At 33.6% G+C, this 22,038-nt stretch overlaps 2 protein-coding genes across 2 annotated transcripts; one reads left to right on the top strand and one right to left on the bottom strand.

The window, feature by feature from the left end:
• The first annotated feature begins 251 nt into the window (after window positions 1–251).
• Window positions 252–21,488, top strand: LOC133190790 (uncharacterized). Its single transcript, XM_061326477.1, has 5 exons — window positions 252–334; window positions 495–570; window positions 16,331–16,399; window positions 16,557–16,701; window positions 19,259–21,488. The coding sequence occupies exons 4-5, from the start codon at window positions 16,674–16,676 to the stop codon at window positions 19,609–19,611; spliced, it is 381 nt and encodes a 126-aa protein (XP_061182461.1). The 5' UTR covers window positions 252–334; window positions 495–570; window positions 16,331–16,399; window positions 16,557–16,673; the 3' UTR covers window positions 19,612–21,488.
• On the bottom strand, window positions 6,347–11,516 carry LOC133190788 (uncharacterized). The gene is made up of 4 exons (XM_061326476.1): window positions 11,453–11,516; window positions 8,966–9,096; window positions 8,401–8,460; window positions 6,347–7,973 (listed from the first exon to the last, which is right to left on the bottom strand). The coding sequence occupies exon 4, from the start codon at window positions 7,833–7,835 to the stop codon at window positions 6,630–6,632; it is 1,206 nt and encodes a 401-aa protein (XP_061182460.1). The 5' UTR covers window positions 7,836–7,973; window positions 8,401–8,460; window positions 8,966–9,096; window positions 11,453–11,516; the 3' UTR covers window positions 6,347–6,629.
• Window positions 21,489–22,038: the final 550 nt, after the last annotated feature.

Here is a 22,038-nt window from a genome sequence, read left to right as displayed (position 1 = left end):
TCTAAGCGATCTTTTTATTGAAATTTATTTTTGGTTTCATCAATTTTATCCTTCAAGAATTTCATTGTTCTTACATTTCCAATACTAGTATATCTTTTAAAAATAAAACAGTTTCAAGGATACGGTATAAATGTTGATTGATTGGTGGTTGTTTCACGACCCTTGCGAAAATTTTTCACTCATATGAGAAGTCACCAAAGACCGGTGATATTTATGTTCAAAGAAAATTTCGGTTTATACTTTCAGATTTGACAGTTCGTGATATTTCTCTTATTGCTGCTGGGAGTTGTTTTCTTTTCATTCTTGCAATATTTGGTCTTGTATGCATTATCAGGTTTGTGAAAAGAAACGTGATTTATTCATCATGAAGCATAAAAAATAATTTGTCTAGATATTTGAGAATATTGTAAGTTTCATTTATATTTGATACAGTAAAGTTGAGAAGCTTGAATCTTTTAATGCCACAGTCTTTCTCTTTCCCTTTTATCTTTCAGGCAAGTAATCAGAAAGCTAGGTTTCCAAGAAGAATTTCCTATCCAATCTATTCAAATTGAAGATTGCAAGCAAATTGTAAGTAACTAGAGTGACAATTGACGAGCTCACTTAAAATTTTAGAAGCATAAATTGTTAAAATAATGTCAAATAATGAAATATCAATTGCATGTAAAATTCTGCCTTATCAATCGAAGGTTTGAGGGTGGAAATGTGTTCACAGATGATCCTTTGACTACCTATCGCATTTTAATTCCTCAACATATTTAAAATTAAAAAAAATGTTTTAATTTGAATTTTAAAAGCATTGACCTATTAGAGAGCAATATGTCCCTGAAAAAAAAAGTTACATTTCAAAACCATCGTTCATTAGCTATTTTCTATTGTATATATGTGTAGATGTTTCAAATTTGAATTTTGAAATTAGAATTTATTACTTACAAATTTACCCTCAAAGATGGCTAAAATGACATTTTCCCCGCTAAGGTACCCATTTTTGCATGATTTTCGAACCTAAAGTCCCTCAAAGCAGACCTATTCCAAAAAAGAATTATGAAAGTCTGTGATCTTATGAATAATCTAAATTGGGATTTTTTAGGGGCACCCCTACCCTGGGTCGAACAAAAAAAACGGAAATAAGGAAACTTCTCTTAGAAAACCTAATTCGTATTTAAATAGTCTATAATATAGTTAGACTAGCTCAGAATGTTTGTTTTAAAAGCAGGTTTGTTTTTAGAGTCTTGGTGCAAATCCACGTGGCGCTACACTTTTACAGTTTTAACCCGTCTTTTCCATTACTATTTATATACAGTCCCTGAAACGTTCTACTTTCCCACTTGAACGGTGAACGAACGCTGAACGAACGCTGAGCGAACGGTGAGTGAACGATGTGTGAACGCTGAACGCAACTTGGTGAACGATGTGTGAACGGTGAGTGAACGCAGAACGCGAACGGAGCGCAAACGCGAACGCAAAGTGAACGGTGAACGAACGGTGAACGCAAGATGAACGATATATTCGGAATGCCTCTGATCTTTTCCTTGCATTGAAACTATTTTATTGTATTATAATGTCAGGTGCCAAAAAAAACAAATGATAAATAAGTAAACAAATAAATGAATGAATAAATAAGTCAATAAAATAAATTTTCCAAAATTGTCCCAAGAAGGACGATGTATGCACATTAAGTTTTTAATCACACGATTTTTATCGCATTAAAACATTGCAATTGTTGCCGAACGCTGAAGTATAAAAGACATTATTTTTAGTTGGAAAATAAAAATGTTTATTCTTAGTTGATAACAAATCAGAGAAATCTTATGATTTATAGAATGAATTAAAGCGGTTGTAACTTATACTCATATATATATACAGTACCCGCATCGTTATTCTTTACATTTCTATCGTGTCCTATCGTGCGTGTATCCTATCGTATCGTGCGTGTATCCTATCGTATCGTGCGTGTATCCTATCGTATCCTATCGTATCGTGTTTTCCGTTTATCAGGTTTTGCGTTTTCTATCGTGTTTTTCGTTTATCAGGTTTTGCGTTTATCGTGAAGATCGTTTATCAGGTTCTATCGTGTATCGTGTTTTGCGTTTATCGTGTGCATTCGGAACTCATCGCTTATGATCTTTACATATAGATGAAACACCCGAGGAATTCCGAGTCCAATTTTCGTTTTGTTATTTTTTTTTACGATTCATTCAAACAATGGCGCGGACAGATAGAGGGACACGTTTTTCGGAGGCCGTAAAATTGGCGATTATCAGGATGTTCACCAGCAAGATGTCTGTAGAGATGATACGCGGTGGATTACGGAGGCACCACAATGTAATCGCCAGTAGACAGGGAATATACGGATTCCTAAGACGGTGGAAATCTGGTAGTGGTCTGGCAAGGAAATCGAGAACCGTTAAAGAAGACGCCATCAAACTGAAGTCTCTTCATTTGAAATTCATGGACGCTTGGCTCTCGAAAAATAATGAACTTACAACAACAATGTTGCAAAGAAAACTTTTTGAAGTGTTTTGAATCCGTGTTTCCAGCAGTCTTGTGAGGAAAAAACGAGCAGAGCTAGGATGGAAGACTGTTGTGTCAAAAACATGCCAGCTCATCAGTAACAAGAACAAATTGGTAAGTGTTTTATATCTGAGTATTAAATGTAAGATATTTGAAATTGTGTATAAGATTCAGTTGTTTCTATCATAGAGGATGTGTTTGGCTGTGACAAGGCAGCATCTACAAAGTTCAGAAGTTTTGTATTTGTTTTTGTTTTTTTTTTACATGTTGTCACAGGAGAAACTTCCCCCTTTTTTTTATTACATGTATCATTTTTACATGGGTGAGGTTTAAAATCATGAAGCAGTCTGAGACTTGAATCTGAACATGATTTGTAAATAACCAAACACCATATTACTTCATACATTTCCCACCTCCAATTATCATGATTATCAGCATTGTTGTATACTCTTCGCTATTGTATTGTCGGATGTGTAGCAGTACATATGTTGTTATTAATTTTACATTATTTAATTTTTTAAAATTTGTTTGTGTTTGATTGTAATATATTGATCCCTGCAATTGATGTTACTTTATCTGCTGACAGTTGAAGTTTCGAAGCATTTAAGTTCAAATTTTAAAGGAATGAATAACTCTTTGTTGTGGGTCTAATCAAATGATATATGTAAACCAAATATTTTTCATCGTAGGTTCGACTTAAGTGGTGCCTTAATGCCCTCAACCAGAGGGAGGACTTTCGGGACGTCATCTTTGTGGATGAAAGCACTGTTGAGATGTCAGCTCATGGAAGATTTTTCTTCCATCAGGACAGCTCTAGACTGCAGAGAAAGTGTGCAAGGAAGTCTAAGCCGAAACATGCCTATAAGGTAAGAGAATATGACTGTATATGTAATAGTTGTTATTAATCCTTAGGTAATGAACACTAAGTGTATCTATTGTTTTACCTTTTTTTCTGTCAAGGATAATATTATATGTATATCCTTTGCAATCCAAATCAAGTTTATAAAAATGTAAACTTTGTATTTAACATCCAAGTCTTTTCCCATTTTTTGCATGTGGGAAAAAGGTGTTAAATAATGTTTTAATGTATGTTGTGATTCAGGTTCATGTATGGGCTGGAATATCTTATCGAGGCCAGACAAGCATTTGTGTCTTCAATGGGGTGATGGATTCTGTCATTTATCAAGGAATACTGGATCAAAACTTCATTCCATTTGTTGAAGACAAGTTTCCTGATGGATATCGGTTGTACCAAGTAAGTTATCTACTTTTCATTTAAATATTTATTTTGTCAATCAGTGTTTGGTTATGCTGTAATTCAGTGTATAATGAAAATTATTAAACTCTTAATAAAAGTATATTTATTTTTGAGAAGTTATATATGAATATGTACAAGTAGCCATGTACATGTATACATTTCCCTCAAATACTATTATATTGTAGAATTGATTTTTAAAAACAAGAAAATTAAAAACTGTTCATATTTATTTTTTTCTGATTTTCCTTTCATATGTTTTATATCAACAGGACAATGACAGCAAGCATAACTCAAAATCAACAAAGAAATGGATGGAAGACAATGGGGTATTAGACAATGTGATGGAGACACCTGCCTCATCACCAGATCTCAACCCGATAGAGAATGTCTGGGCATCAATGAAGTATTACCTGCAGACCAAGACCAAGCCAAGGACCAAGGATCAGCTTGTTGGAGGGATAAAGGCGTTCTGGGAATCCCTGACTCCTGACCAGTGTGGCCGCTACATTGACCACATCCACAAGGTGATCCCTTATGTTGTATTGAATGATGGTGAAGCATCTGGATTTTAATTCATAGCTGCAGTGCATATGATGAACGATTTACGGATTATGGACCCCCCACCCAGAGTGAAAGTGTTCTGTCGGAATTCTATAATCTTTGAAAATTCCAAGTGTACAAACATCTTTTAAATGATTTGTGATTTTGCCTTATCAATTGAAATTTACATGTTATATGAATATATTTGTACAGTATAACTTTTGAATTGACTGTAAATAGTAATAATGTGTATATTTGTTTTTGGTTTAATGTATGATTCCATTTGTATGTACTTTTTTACCACCACGGACATTTTAAATAATGTACATTGTAAATAACATGTTGTATGTAAAATCTTTTCTAACTCTTGGGTTCTAATTTAGCAGTTTATACATGTATGTACATGCATGTGCATAGTGAAGGATGTGTGTCAAGATTTTGCTTTAAAAATTCTAAGTGTATAAACATCATTTAAATGATATGTGATTTTGCCTTATCAATTGAAATTTACATGTTATATTAACATGTTTTGTGAATTGACTGAAAATAGTCTTAATATGTATATGTGTTTTTGGTTTAATGTATGATTCCATTTGTATGTATTTTTTCACCACCACAAACATTTTAATGTACACTGTAAATATAACTTGTATGAAAAATGTTTTCTAGCTTCTGGATTCTAATTTTGCAGTTACTATGTACATGCTTAGTGAAGAAGAAGGTGTTCCAAGACTTTGCTTCAATTGTGTAAATGTATAATTTCTTAGTTACATTATTCAGTACCCAACTGTTTGAAGTATATTTAACCATCATTGAATAAATCAGTGAAGTGAAAAATGTGTTCAGGCCTTGTGTACATGTTAAGGATCAACCCTTTTTATAAAAATGTATATATATATATATATATATATATATATAAAAAGGTCATCACGTTATTATTGAGGTCATTTGAGGGGGCACAAGCAATAGTAATTATATTTCCTATATAGCTGTAGTATTCTATAATAATTGGGGGGGGGGGGGGGGGGGGGCACAACCCCGGTTCTTAAGGCCATGCACTTGCATGTACAAGGGTTATGTGACTTTTTTCCTGCAATAGTTGCTATGCTTTGCCCATGCTAATAACATATTTTATTATTGATATGTACAAGATGTACAGCACTATAGTGATATGTACATCACTATATGTTTTACTGAAGAAGAGCTCTATAGAGGTGACTTGCTTAGCAGCCTCAAAATTGATAATTGAACATGGGTTTTTGAAGATACATGTTTAAAGGAGATCATACTTAATGGATGTAAATATAATGTAATTAACAGTTTAAAAGGTGATTAGATGGGTTCGATTGTGGTACAATTGCAAAAAGCCACTTGAAACATCAGTATTGTAATAGTCACCAGCCTGCATACATGGCTATCATTAAAAATATTTTTTGTGTGATGTACTTTGACCCACATTTCGGAAGGTTGGTAGTATTTTTTTGGTGGTGGGGTGCTCTCTCTAACAAGGTTGCAATTGGCCATTAAGTCACAAACTTAGAAATTTATTGGTGTTTTTATGTTACACTGGACAGCTTAACAGATTTGATATCAACTTTCAGTAGTAAAACCAAAAGAAATGGTAAGCCTTTACTTTAAAAATGAAACAATCTGTATTTCCCTTGATACGCAGATAAAAAAAAAATTCTAAATTTTAAAGTACTAAATAAAAGATTGGTTAGGGGAATTTTATAGGGTTGGTCAGAGTACATCAAACAATTTTTTATTATTGGCCTAAGCAAGGTTTTAAACTTTTAGTGGCTACAAAATGCTACAATCTTGAATGATACATGCATATACTAGACTGCGATCTACCTAAGGATATTGGGATAACAAGGGTTCTATCTTACAGTGTGGTCTACACAGATCCAGAATAGCAACTAGGCTCCTGAACTAGCTCAGCTTTGTTTTTGCTCAATGATTCAAACCAGCAGGATTATTATTGATTCCTATTGCTACATTATAGCTCATATTCTTGTTAAAAAACAAAACAAATTTCAATAAGATGATACTTTATCTTTTTTTTTTAAATAAATAAATAAATAAATAATTCAACATGATTTTAAGTACATTTACATGTATTTACATCTTGTGACTCCATGCTAAAGGAAAGGAACATGTTACAAGAAGTACAAAAGCATATTATGCAAATTGTAATCTTAAGTATTCAATAATCATGGAATGTATGTATTTTAAAAAACAAAAGAAAAACCCCTATGGTACTGTAGCTTTTAATGGACTGGACTTGAAGCACCCTATATAGCAACATCAAGAATCATCAACGTCCCAGAGAACGAATGCCACTGTTGATGCTGTTCACCGCCTTGGTGAATTCCATATAGGATGTTCCACAACACGAAATGTAAGCATGTGTAAGTGCCCTCTTCCTTCGGGGAGATATGGGTTTTCTTCCTTTTCTACCAAAGAAATTCCTCTCAACAAGTTCATCTTCTCTGAATAACTTCCTTGTAAGAATCCACATGAAGTTCCCATCAGAGCAAGCTGTGGACTTCACATCAGCTAGGATATCTCGTCGTATTCTGAATTCAAAATCTCCAGGGACTACATCAGTGACGTCCTTTATTTCTAGAATTGTTGCCGTCGAACTACAAGACACTGTCAGAACCTGATCTTTTTTGGCCTTCTTCCTGTTGTTAACCCTGTGAGCCACTTCCTGAACTTGGGTACAGGTGAAACCATCTTCTGCCCCCTCATGATCAACGTTTTCCTCAGCAAAGAGAGTCTTCTTGGCTGGTAATGGTGATGAGCGACGAGCTGGTTGAGTTGAAGACCTTGATGGTGAAGAGTGGTGGGATGATGGTGGTGATCTTACTTGTGAGGAGCTGCTGATTGGAGGTGAGGAGCTGTTGACTGGAGGTGAGGAGGGGCGCGTCAGAGGAGATGAGCGGCAGGCAAGGCGTGGCGATGACCTGAGTGGTGAAGATCTGCAGGCTAGAAGTGGAGAGGACCTCAGCGGTGATCTGAGTGGTGATCTGAGTGGTGATAAGCGTCGAGCTTTAACGGGCGAAGGTCTTTTCTCTTCCTGCTGAATCACCTCTATCACAGGTGTTGCAACTGAGGGGTAACGTGCCGGAATTTCCATGATAGAGTCCTCCACAGGCACAATGGTGATAGATGGTAACCCTGGCTTGGGGGTTGATGTATTTTCTGTAACCCATCTAACAATGTCGCTTACATTGGGAATGTTGCTGGTCTTTAGGGAATAGTCAGCAGCAGTAGCATGTAGAAGACAGAGAATCTCATCTAGTTTGCCATTAACTGATGATAGGTCGCCACTATACGAATCTGTTTGCACACTTGTTTCACAAGAAGAAAGGGAGTCTGTTTGAGTTGACACAGTCTTCCTCTTCTTTCCTCCATTCTGCTTGGCAAGAAGGTCTGTTATCTCGGTCTCATCTTGAATGACAACAACTTTCTCTGTTTGCGAGGAGGTGCAGATCTTGTTGTCTTTGAAGTACCTCATTTGAAGACCAACCACTTCACTCTCATCTGTTGAAAGTTCCTTAAGGTAGCAGGGCTCACGACGGGGGGTAGCAATAGTACAGGCTCTTGCAGCAGCTGATCCCTCATATAGAACTGTAACTTTCCTGCCTTTCAAACCCTGAAATGTTTACACAATCTTATAAAGTTGTAAAGACCTACATTGTACTTCTGTACAATTAGATCCGGATGGGTCTTGGTCACTCAAATTAAAATTTTCTGTTTTTATTTGACAATGCCTACATTTTCTTTAATCTTACAGTTAATTGCAATTCATGTATACTACATGTAACTAGTGAATGACTGATGATATGTATAGGGTAGGAAAACAACTACTGCATATGGAATTTTTTGCCATTTTCCCACTTGAAAACCATTTTGCTTGGTTTTAAATTTGTACAGTCACATTTCTTTTTAAGAAATAATACTGTCTTCTTTGAATTCACAATGTTTTAAATTCACCCACTTGTGACAAGGGCAAAAGGGACGACACTGAAACTTGGGTGAAAGTTTCTCTGTATACAGTATGCATGAAATAAATGATTTACCTCTATTACTCTGCTGGAAGTCTGCTCACATAAGACTGGTTCTTCATTACTTTCATCCTCCTATAAATAATATACAAAATCACATATAGGATAGTCACTATTTTGATGGGAAAATGATTTGACATCAAATTTGATTCTCATCATTCAACACCAAAACATAAAATATTTTACAAACATATATTGTAGGATCAAGGCAAAGCTTAAAAAACTCTTTGTTTGCATGTGCAGACCTATGTTTTATTCTTACTTGTTTCAGAAATTACAATAATTTCTGTAACCAATAATCATTATATTCTCTTTCATTGGTTTACATGTAATTATACATTAAAACACACTTATTAACGTTATAGCGAACACACTTATAATGAATTAATGCTTTCATCAAAGTGAATTTCATTTCCAATGACTTTGAAATACATATAACAAATTTTGCATATAACGAAGCAAAATGGACTGTCTCTGGCAATTGTTATAAGTGATTTTACTGTAATTTGACCATATTATCATGATTATAAGCATATTATCAACTTTGAAGAAATATTTCATGTAAATATTTCATGTTTACCTCATCCACTGGCCAAACAGAAATATATCCATGAGGCTTGTTTTTCCTCTTCTTCTTTTCTTTGTCAAGGGCAAGAGATCGATGACTGGTGGACCACTCATCCTCATAGTCATTCAAGAAAGCCCGTGAATCTATGAAAAAATTAAAAGATTCATCAATGCCGCAAAATAGTTATGATTATTATACCCCTACTGATTTTATCCCTATATAAAATTAGATCGTTAGATATGATTATTATACCTCAACTGATTTTCCCCTATATAACATTAAATCGTTAGATGCGACTAATTCCCTAGAAATCGTTATGAATGGACTAATCCCCATGCGTTAGTCAAGTGAGCTAATCCCTGCATCAAAAGCTAATTCCTGGTTATCCGTAATCCTCTAGATTTTAATTTTACATTGGTATGACATGTGAATGGGCTAATCCTCGTGTGTAATAGTCCTCGGGAAATAGTCCTGGCCTTGGGGAACTGGAATCTTGCTTACTCCCTCAATGATATACTTTTAACTGTATACTAATTCCCTAGAAATCGTTATGAATGGACTAACCCCCGTGCGTTAGTCAAGTGAGCTATCCTTGCTTTGAAAGCTAATTCCAGGTTATCTGTAATCCTCTAGATTTTACCTTTACATTGGTATGATAATGAATGGACTAATCCCCGTGTGTTAGTTCAGTGAGCTAATCCCTGCTTTGAATATATGTATAACATTATTACTAAAGATCAACTACATGGATATGTATTGTCTGATTGAACTATTTATAATATATTTAATGAAACTTAATGTGAAATGTAGGGTCATTTACATGTATCTACAGCGATAATATTTATGTTTTGTTTAATAAACTCTAAACTGAACCAGGTACAAGTTAACAAAAAATCATTGAAAAATGTCAGCACAATGGGAAATATCGGAAACGTGTTGACAATAAGGCAGCAAAGCAGTGCAAGTGAATGGATGACTTGTTTAAAGCTGCAATATCCTCTAATTCTACTGCAGCAGCTCTGATACCAAGCTCTACAGCTTGTGCAGAACAATTATTCTCATTGTTGAACTCTTTGTGCACCAGTTTCAGGTCTACTATGAGTCAAAGAAATTCTGACGGCATGATTTGCATTGTTCGTGGGGGAGGAGGAGACTTACAGCGAAACAGATTAATCGGTCCATAGCAAATTTCAAAGATAAGAAACAAAAGGCTTTGGAATTTTAAGTAATAAATGGCTTGTCACAGCCAAAGTACCAGTCTCGATGTCCCACAGTGGGATTCGAACCCGCGACATAAGAATCAACTCCTTACTCCGCGACTCTAGAACAAATGCTCTACCACTGCGCCACACGGGCAAGGGGGAAGGGGTAATAAGTATGTTAATTTTCCCAATTTGACAAAAATGTCGAGGATTTTTCCCATTTGAGAGGGACCCAGTAATTGTAATTTAAATAATTACATTTCAAATTCCTTGTAATGGTAATGGTAATTTAATTGAAGGTTTTTGGCAAGTAATTGTCATTTAATTAATTACTCTCCTATGTAATTAACCCATCCCTGACAATCTACACTACCTCGAGAAGCTTTCACAAAGCTTTTCTGGCCCAGTGGTTCTTGATAAGAAGAGTTTTTAATCACCAGCCCTATTTTCGGCAAAACTTGCCTTTTCCTGATTATCTCCTCATGACATTGGGTTTGCCTTTATTTCAAAAATTTATCTCCTCATGACATTGGGTTTGCCTTTATTTCAAAAATTTAAAATCCTCTTAACCTATAGTGATGCTTTCTAGCAACTTTGGTAAATTTGGCACAGTGGTCCTTAAGAAAAAGTTGAAATTGTGAAAAGAGATGGATGGACAGACGCCAGACGACTGGTGATCAGAAAAGCTCACTTGAGCTTTCAGCTCAGGTATTACTGTAAGTTAAAAAATTTACAATGACAGTTGACAGACAGATTTTTATCAGAAAAGCTCACTTTAGCCTTTTACTCAAATGAGCTAAAAATGAATTCTGAACCAGGAAGGAGGGAGGGGGATGTTAACGCAAGTGTTCAAAGGCATTAATGTGTAAACTGATTTTGCTCCGGACTGCTTTTTAAAATTCCGCAGTACAAATATTAGTAGTCACAATCTTGCGATTTTTTTTTCCTTTTTAACAAGTTTAAATAAAAAAAAATAATAAACTTGTGAGAATTTGCATGAGTAAATAAAATAAGGCTACTTTAGTACCTAAATAATAAGGCTATGTAAGTAATTTAAGCTACGTAATTAAATGTAGTGATTAATTGATTATACTAATATTCCATATTGAGAAGGTGATGGCTCGTTTAATAATGTGACGCGTGTGTGCTTATGCCGTCATCTCGGTAATTGCTACTTTTAAGGTATATTTAGAAGCTTAATTACACGTAATAGCATCTTTAATACTTTAAAATATATAATAGACTATAGAATAATATCAATGAAAAAGCCTAAATAAATATTGCTTAACCGACAAACCTGTTACCCTCCATGATTTGTGAATCAAACATGATCAACATCAAAGCAAGAAGCACATGTAGCGTAAACCGAAAGTGAAACAAAGTTATAACATTTGGGAATTTAGACATGAAATATTCGATTCACTTGTCGGATTTTCCCCCAATATTCAATAACTAATTCATTTTGATAGCATTTAAAGAAACTTTGTCTTTAGATTAAGGTTTCGTAATATACACATAGAATTTTAAAAAATGTACTGTCGTTTTTTTTTTGTTTTTTTTTCATTTGTACATAAAATTTTCTCTTGTTTGTCTTTAATTCATTGAAAAATATCCAAACCGATACATCTTAATGACTATGAGATATTGTGCATCGTACTTGCTCGACCGAATTAAATTCAGGCCATGATGAAAAAGATGTTTTCTACATTTAGTTTCCTACTCAATTCATATATTTTAGAGAGTTTACTTGGGAAACACACATGCACACACAAAGCATATACTATAATAATATAAACTTACTTGTCAAGGTGTGGAAAGGGACTCTATATAATGAAACTAAGACAGTCGGCGACTGCACTACTTATAGTGTAGTTGTGTACCACGCGAGCACATGAAGCCACAAGAAGGTTGACACCTATGGGTACAGTGTACCTACCAGTACACCGTCTACCTGTCAGATTTACACCCTCTACCTCCCACCTGACACTTCCACCCTGTGTATTAACCATCTACATGCCCCGTAATGTAATGTGTTTTTCGCCAAGGGTCTCACTCTTCTCATGGTTACCCTTCTCATTTTAGCCGGGTTTCAATAAAATTCACACCCGTAAAATCTTAAACAATTTTCGTAATTTTATTGAAATCTCTTGGACTAATGATTTAACAGGATTTAAAGTTTCAGAATTGTATGAATGCATGTAATACTCTGAGAAACAGATTTGTTCATAGAGTACATGTACATACATGTATATATGAAACAGTATATTTAATTCTATCAAATTAAACATGAATAAATGCTATTTAAAGACAAGAAAAATGCATGAAAAAAATAATATGAACCGTGAAACCAACTTACTTGTTCTCCTGCATAAGCTGCCTTCATATTGCCTGCTGTCTTTTCTTCCAAAATTTTTTTGACGTACAAAGTTGCTTTTAAGTTAGTAGATTTAAAATATTTATCAGGTAATCATCTATTAAAAAAAAAAATTCGGTAATTACAAATAACACGATCCGTAATTTAGATTTAAGATGGGGCAAATCGGAAATATATAATTAAACAATCATTTACGAGGAATCAAACACTGAGTGTGATCAAAATAATTATTAATAGTTTGTTTGACGATCGATTAAATAATTAAAAAAGAAATCATGTTCATTCATTAACCATAATATAGATTTTATTATTTTATCTGTAAATACGTTAAATGATTACTGTTTACTTAATAGCTACTTTATACGCGCATATATGTACTTGAATTAACTAGAGACACAAATACTTTATATATTGAACGGAAATTATTCGTTTTGTCTAAAACGTTCCGCATTTTATAACAATCCTATCAGGTTTTGCGTTTATCCTATCGTGAAAACCGTTTATCAGGTCTATCGTGTTTTGCGTTTATCGTGTTTTGCGTTTATCGTGTTTTGCGTTTATCCTATCGTGCGTGTATCCTATCGTATCGTGCGTGTATCCTATCGTATCGTGCGTGTATCCTATCGTATCGTGTATCCTGTAAAGAATAACGATGCGGGTACTGTATCTCCGTGTCATGGCGATTTCGTGTAAAGTAATGAAAAAAAAAATAAATACATTTATACGCTTTTATTTTAAATTTTTAATACAATAATATATTATGTGTCATTTCTATTTTTCATCATGATTTATTGAGCAGACGTCTACATGTATCTCTAGATGGCCGTGATTATACTCGGACAAGATGATACAAAGATACATATTCATATTATTTGTTATAAATTCAATTTTCAGAACTTGATAATTAAGTAATATGGTGTTATAGTTTTTATTAAACAGACAAATGAGAGAGAGAGAGAGAGTAATATTCAGTTTTAGCCCCCCCCCCTCCTTTCAGGCTTCACTAAATGTTTGTACCTATATCAAACAAAAACTCTGAAATTTTTTTCTAAATATATCAGACAGTGAAAGTAACTTTTTTTTTTTTATCAACAAATCATATCCATTTGTTTGACAGTTATACTCGTTTTTATTTTCCTGCTTCAAGTTCACACGAAGTCCACGTGCTTGTCCTGTCAATCAAAATCATTCGACACTGTGCAGGTGTGAAAGTTTCGTCACATCGAAGACGAAGTGCGAGTATTTCCAACAAGTTATAACATTTATTTTTATCATTTCTAGATTTGACTCCAACATTTGAATAATAAATTAGTAAAATACATTGGGCATTAACACTTGAATGTGAAACACACTCTCTGCCAATTTCAAATACCACCGCCGACATGTGTACATTTTGATCTACTATTGTTTTGTGACTTTTTTAGATGCATGTTTGTTTTGAGACTGAAATTTTTGTTCTAAAAAAGACCGTAGCTTTTTTTAAAATGTTAATTAAAATATTCTGGAAATACGGTACTGACTAAGTCACCGATTTAGGGGGAAAGGGGGGGTATTAATCATATCGAATGGCAAACATATAAAGTTACGGTGAAGAAAGATTTTTTTTTTCTCTATACATGTAACTATAGACTTTACATATTACAGTAGAGAAATTCTGTAGTGCATTACATTTTAAATAAATATTTCCTTTAACCACACTATCAATTTAATTCGTTCTAAAGATAATAAATTAACAGGATATCCGCAGTACTATGTATAACTCTCAGAACTAGTTCTATTATGTTTTGTAACAACACTTATTTTCCAGAGTAATTCAATAAATAACCTAACAGCTAAGTTAGAATAATAAAAATATATATCGTAGATATTTTTCCTCATGAAATAATGATTCTTCAAACACGCTATGTTAGTTAATAAATTAAAAAAACCTGTAACTCCTTAACTACAAAAAGATAAGTCCTTTAACTTCGGAGTTCCGAATGACAATGAAAACTGAAAACTGAACGATAGGTGAACGCTGAACGCAAGGTGAACGCAAAGTGAACGGAACGAAGAGCGAACGCTGAACGCTTTGTGAACGGTGAACGCGAGCACACGCTGAACGGTGAACGCAAAACTGTGAACGGAGAGCGAACGGTGAACGCACGGTGAACGAACGGTGAAAGCACGCTGAACGAACGGTGAGCGAACGGAAAAATGGGAAAGTAGAACGTTTCAGGGACTGTAGGAGTTGTGTGTTTTACTTAATTACCTGTACCGCATAAGTGGATTTTTTTTTAGCTATATGCAAATTTAGCGATTTATCAAGAAAAGGTAAATATTTTTAGCGAGAAGTAATTGTAGCGATTTTATAATGTCAAGAAAGATATCTATAACAATCCTTACGGGTTTAATTGTTAGCGATATTAAATTTTACAGAACTCCAAACCCTCGCTAATAATGCAAAAAATTGAATCCTCGCTAAAAATTCTGCTAATACATTATTTATTGAATGTTCATTTTGATATAAAATTAAGGAAGATAAAGAGAAAGCACTCTATGTAACTTAAACACAGTCAAGCGAAGCTATACCTCAGTGTAGCATGCTTTCTTCGAGATCAAGAATTATTTACTCTGTTAATCAAAACAAGTATTCTGGTCTGCAATGAGCTGCAATGAATTTCTCTGTATATACTATGTGATTAATTAAATATCTTAAAATTTCATCATTTAAGAGCCTATTGAGTCGTAATGTAGTGAATATTTGCATCTACAACTCTCCTTCACCTTTGTTTTGAGAATTACCAGTTAGAGCAATGGAAATGCGTACTTAAGTCATTTGAGGAAACTTTAAGTAGCATCACCTAAGGAAAAGAAGGGATAATTTTTTTTCGGAATATTGCTGGAATACTTGTAATGGAAGATACAAACCCTTGAAAACCTAAATCAATGCAGAGTGTTTTGTTAAACATGCAGTTTTTGATTTTTGTTAAGTGGGCTCAAGCTTAACTTCCGGTAATTTTATGAAAATCATTCAACCGTTAAATTATATATTTCGCAAAGTTGAAGATGCCCTTACTTTTTTTAGTACAAAGTTATACCCTATATACAGTGTATAATATCCCCCTCTAAAAAAAGATGTTGCGTTTCTTTTGCGTTTAAGTATATTTGAGTTTAATACAGTATTTTCAGCTTCTGAAGACAATGGTATAAATTTATATCACAAGTTTCTAAACAGTTGGACTACATATAAGTAACCGCACTCCCATGGATTTCATTTTTATACATGTAATTTGTATACATCAATGAATGAAGATTTATGCGTAAACATGTTGTAAAATACTATTAAGATGAAAATTAAAGTAAAATATCAAAAAATCTTTTAGAAAAGCTCAAAATGTGTCAACAATATAAAGCTGCATATGAAATCTATGAAAAATTTCTACATTTTATGCATGGATTGGCTAGAGGTAAAATGGTCTAAATATGAGTTGCGAATGACAATATGCATTTAGCCTTGAGTGATTAACCGGAAGGGACTCTTTTTTGTAAAGACTAAAACTAATCCTGGTTCTAAATATTAGAAAAAAGAGAAAAATAAAAACAGTACACTATCCATATATGAACTCGTAAAGGTTTTCTCTGCATGCTAAAAATACTCGAGTATTCTAGCACTATCCCGCTCTTTATTTTATAACCCTTTTAATATTTCTATAACCTCATTCTTTTAAAGTTTTCTTTTTTGAAACTATGTTAAGCCTTAATTAATTAATGTAGATTAAAATATCTTGATTTTCCCCCGAAAAATTATGTTTATTTCAGAAGCAAGAAAACAGTCTTTATATTGAGTCGAGTCAAGCAGAGGAACACATCTCCTTTATACAAGCAGAGGTTAGATTTGTTTTGACAAAATAATTGTAATAATAATTGAATAATAATTAGTATAAATTACTTGCTAGGTATTATATCTTTTTCGTTATCTTTAATGCAATTATTGTTTACGAAGCGATTTATAATGTTATAGAGATTATAATATTTATGTTTTAAGAAATCCGATCGTGATGTGAAGGACACTCCGTTTTCCAGACATCTCAGCAGAGATAGCGGGCACAGCAGCATTTCATCAACATCACGTGATTCAAATTCCCCACTTGATGATTTATTAATGAAAGATCAAAAACTTCTCTTATGTGGTAATATGAATCAGCTCAATTTTGAAATTATTATCTAAAACATAGGAAAACCATGTATCATTCTGTCTTCAATAATTCAGAAGTGAAAAGAAAGAATTGCATGTACATGTAGATAGGCTACACTATCAATATTTACTAATCCCAGCTGACAAAGAAGGTAACAAAGTTGATATTTTTTCTAAGGCTCATTATTATTGAACTTAAATTTAATTTTGCGAGTGGTAATCCAATTTACACTCATACTTCTTTTTCTAAAGTGGAAATTCTTCAAAATCTTAAGTCCGTTTAAAATGATTCTAATATTCCCAACAATCATATTGAATTTGAATTACCAAACCTATAATGGATTCCTTGAGCACATAAATATCCAAACAAAGGCATAGCAAGTGATAGTAAATGTTTTGATAAGCCGTTTTCTTTACACCTCCCGCCGAAATATGGATGAAATATTGCCGACTCGGTGTTAAACAATATCAATCAATCAATCAATCAGTCAATTTTTACTGATTGATTTGACATCCTTGTCACCAAATATTAAGAGCAGTAAAGAATAAACCTAAGGAGTACGTGTACATCAACATATTCAAGAAGCAATAATTACCAGATATGCTAAAAACTCCAAAAGATTTGAAATCACAAAACTTTACCTAAATCTATAGCATCGAAATGTACGACTTTTCAACACTTTATACAACTATTCACCACGATTAAATAAAGACCAAATTTTTTGATATCATACATAACTGCTTTTTCAATAAAAATGGAATTCGTCTGTTTGTTTTGTTTGTTTGTTTCTTGTTTAGCGTCCCTCTCGAGAATATTTCACTCATATAGAGACGCCACCACTTGCCGGTGGAGAGCTGCAAATTTTGACCTATGCTCGGCACATAGGGCCATTGAGCAGTGAGGGATCTTTTTCGTGCCAGAATGAAATGTATGGAGATAACGAACAGTGTTAAAGCTCAAAAGTCCATCAAACAATACAGATTTTGGAGCAGAGCAAACACGGACCTACTGCGACACGGGACCTCGGTTTATACGGTCTCATCCGAAGGACTGGTCTCCACGTCCCACAGTGGGATTTGAACCCGCGACGCAAGGATTAACTCCTTACTCCGCGGCTCTAGAGCAGACACTCTACAAGTGCGCCATGCTGGGGACAAATGGAATTCGTAAATTTACAAACAATGTATATTGTTATTGCTCATCTGGAAAATTATTTTGGTAAAACACTCTGAATCTACACGCGGGGACTTCATCGTTATTAAAAAGCTTCTGGTTGACTATATCTGTATAGTTTTTTGGAGATTGGGTCTTCCAACAATCTGTAGGAAATTTCATGGGTAATTATTGCCTCACGAGATTACATGTAACAGACCTGTTTTGTATGACACAGAATAAAAAAAAAAAGAAAACAAACAAAAATAAAAGTCTCTTACTGTGGTCGTTAATTAGACATTGATATATCGACGACGTTTTATCAGTTGAAAACATTTCCATGTATTTTCTTTCCAAAGTAGACTCAAAATAAAAGACACCATAGTCTGACACACTTGTTTCAAATATGGATAGACTATAGGAAAATTTCATGTGAACTGTGTGATGAATGTGATAATTTTAACTTTTCTATCTCCAACATCCTTTTTATGTAGCAATATACCAAGAACATCGCCTGCATATGGAGTATATATCTCCCAGTTAATTCGATAGGCAAGAGTATGTTCTCCATAGGAACCATTTCTAAAACGAGGCGAGCTATTATAAATAAGTTGATGATATAAGGATATTAAAAGTCTTGTTTAACGCATAGTTTTTGCAAATTCTATCGTCCATACAATGACCTTGTTAGCAATTTCAATCTATCGTGAAGTCGAATGTTGACTGTCGTTTTTATTAGGCAATTATTTTCACACTGAATTGTCATGGAATTTTTCCGTTTAGCGGATCATAAGAAGGATCACACAGCGAATGTGGTCGGTTGACAGGGAATGCTTACTCCTCCATGGCACCTTATCCCACCTCTGATGTTTTCAGAGATCCGTGTTTACTCTGCATGATCCCGATTTGTATTTTTCAATGGGCTTTTGAGCTCTATTACTAATCGTCATCTTTTATTTTTCATTGTACAGAGTTGAATTAGATATAATACAGGGTAATGAAATTTATAGACGTGTAGGATACAAAGCCTTGTAGGTTTTTATGTGGCTACCTGGACGAAATATCCACTTGCTTTTATTCATTATTGTTCCAAATTTTTTTTCTTTTTTCCTCTGTTATTATGGAACTGTGGTTCATCTATAGTGGGTTCTGTATAATGCATTCATCTAGTACATTCTAACTCAAATATTTCCAGGTTCCACTAAATTTTCTAATATCTTTTCATATAATTATTAAGGGCATTTCCTGATTCACAATTCGTTGATAAAGGAATTACAAATACAAAACTTGCAGAAATTCATATAAATGTATACATAACTATAAATACTTTGTGGTGTGTATGTGTGTAACTGTTCCGACGAGGTAAAGATGTTTTAAATCTTTCTTAATTTTCTTTTAGTAGATCACAAGCAAGTAGTCTGCCAATCAGAGAAAGTATTAGATTCAGGGGACGAGTTAAGATCTTCAAGCAGTGATATATTGGGGTACATTCCTCCGGTCAAACAAATCATTGAATACGACAAATCTTGCGATGACCATGAGGAATGGATGGAAAAATACAACTACTGCAATGGTTATATGAGAAACCAAGAAGAGGAATTAAAATTCCGTAAAGGTGTTGATTATGTAACAAATAGCACAACGGATGTAAAGGACGAACATTCTTCCATTAGAAGTCTTAAAGGACACAGAGATTCCGATATACAAAGTTTTATGGAGGACGGGTATTTGTCGAACATAAATCCAACATAAAACAATGCTAACAGGGTACCTGATTATATAAAAAGAGATTTTTTGCCCAATGTTCACATAAAATGTTCTCAAGAAAAATACATATGTATTTTTCTTACCTAAGACGATTCAACACGAAACCATACACAGAGATTAAAATAGATTTGATCAATGTTGGACTTTATATTATCAAAGATGAAGTTTACCGTTTTCATTCTTATGAGGATGATGTTAGTAACCAGTATCCAAGTACCTTTCATTACATTGTACATTCTGGCTCCCACAATTTATCCAGTGTCCTGCCAGAGTAGTTTTAGTGCTTCTAGCAACAACGTGTACGATCCAGAAACAAGTGTTTGAAACTTATGCATACATACTTATACATAAAGGTACCCTACTAAATTGCAATGATCCATAATTTTGTAACAGATACACTCGTCCTCACTATAACTGGAACTTTTGTATTCCGCCATTTATCTGTTCAAATGCAAAATTCGTTGTTTTATCACTGGGTATTTTACTTCTTTTATTGTATTTCGTTTGGATCGTATAGTATTTTTTTATTTTCTTCGGTCTGGTCACCCCCTACCCCAAAGTGTCATCACTTTTTAGGAAAAACTATCTTTTTTGATAGGAATATGATATTGATGTCAATAGAAACAAAATATCTCAAGAAAAAATATTTTCACATTACCACCAGTGTTAGCCAGGGTTGTCCGGTGTGAGAAGCAGAGTGTTATTTTTTTCATGCAATATGCAATTTAGGCTGTAATCTTTTAATTAATTTTATTCTAAACTTTTTCACGAATACAATTATGGCCAGATAAAATTGACATTTTGATTCTCATCCCTGCCCGCCCCTCTAAAAGTGCATGTGGAGTGTGGAATAAAAAACGGCAAGAAAAGCAAATTTTTAGTAGGAAAAAAGTAATATGCCAGTAGAGAGAGGACAGAAAAAACGCAATAACTTTGATACATCTAGATACAGTGAAGCCGTCAATTAAATGCCGTCTACATGGTCAGTTTCATATATATTTTGTGCCATTTTCTTTAAATCAAAGCACGAAAACTAATTGATTATACTGGTCATGAAGAATTGGTATTTTTGCTTGTAATCAAGGATTTTTCTTTTTTGAAAATCAACATTAAAGAGCATGCGACAAACAATTATGAATCACGCGATTAAAGATTTAGATGCTTTCGCTTCTTTCGTTTTTGCTCACTGGAGCATGGCTGATATAAAACTTGTAAGTAAGCATTAATAGCTGTACATGTATTCACTTAAAAGTCAGAAAAACATTCATAATGATTATTGCTCAATTAAATTCACACTATAACTGATTAATAAATCATCTTGTAAAAGTGTATTCAATCTCGGTTCACCTACCTCATGACACGGAAGATGACTTAAAACTTGATATTAAAAAATTAAACTTAGTTGCCGTCATATATTTTACTTATTTTATGAAAGTACTAGTTTTCTTAACGAAAAATTAAAGAACTAAAATTCAACTTGTAAAAACTTTTTTTTAACTTTAATTTTATTATTTTTTATCCTAATAAACTCATTTTATTCCCTTTTTGTTATTCGTAATTAAAAAGGGTTAAAAAATCAATTTTTCTGTAATATAGTAGATGAGAGGGGAGAGATTACAGCTGAAACCACTGGACAACCAGTTCCCATCCCATCCCAATGATAAAAGACTTTGATACTTAAGATAAGAAAAAAATGAATAATCTAAAGGGCAAAGATATTAAATTTCATATTTTGTATTTTTTTCATATGCCTATGAATTTTAACAGTTATAATATAGTCATTTGTTATTTATTTTTTGACTGTTTTTTAGTGTGTACTGCAATTTATTATATAATAATAAAAAATTTTCTGTGGTTGTTTACATATTTCCCGAGCTGCATGAACTTTTCATGTGTTCGGAGACGATTTTTTTTTACATTATGCATGCATGACTTCACATGACCCGGAAACGGAGAAAATGATTCATAAGTGGGGAAAGCAGACCTTAATGAAATACGTCTGTAAATATTGTCTTCGTGTTCCCGTTATGAAAACAGAAAGATTTTTTATGACTTACAATTTGTGTTATCAATATATGTTTTTTCATAAAATATTAGTCGACACATATTTCATAAAATATTAATCGAACGACTTAACAAAATATTAACGAAACAGTCCGACGTGATCGACCCGTGATAGGTGACCTCGTGATATCACAGCAAGTTTTTTAAAGCTTTGAAAAGCTTAGATAAACAAAGAAAATTACAATTTGTAACCATCGGAAGGTTGTATGTTATTTCGTATTTGAAATTAAAGATTGTTGGCAAAATTTAGAGGATAATAATGCTAAGAAAATGGGAAATCTTAGAACTGTTCAGCATCGGCCATTCTATAGAATATTGTAGACACCCCATTTTGCAAAATGACCATAT

Source organism: Saccostrea echinata, unplaced genomic scaffold (assembly GCF_033153115.1).
Source record: "Saccostrea echinata isolate AGI-Se365-2 ecotype Australia unplaced genomic scaffold, CSIRO_AGI_Sech_v1 ptg000022l, whole genome shotgun sequence".
Classification (NCBI taxonomy): domain Eukaryota; kingdom Metazoa; phylum Mollusca; class Bivalvia; order Ostreida; family Ostreidae; genus Saccostrea; species Saccostrea echinata.
The sequence above is the reverse complement of the archived record's forward strand: the minus strand, read 5'-3'. Positions and strand labels throughout refer to the sequence as shown.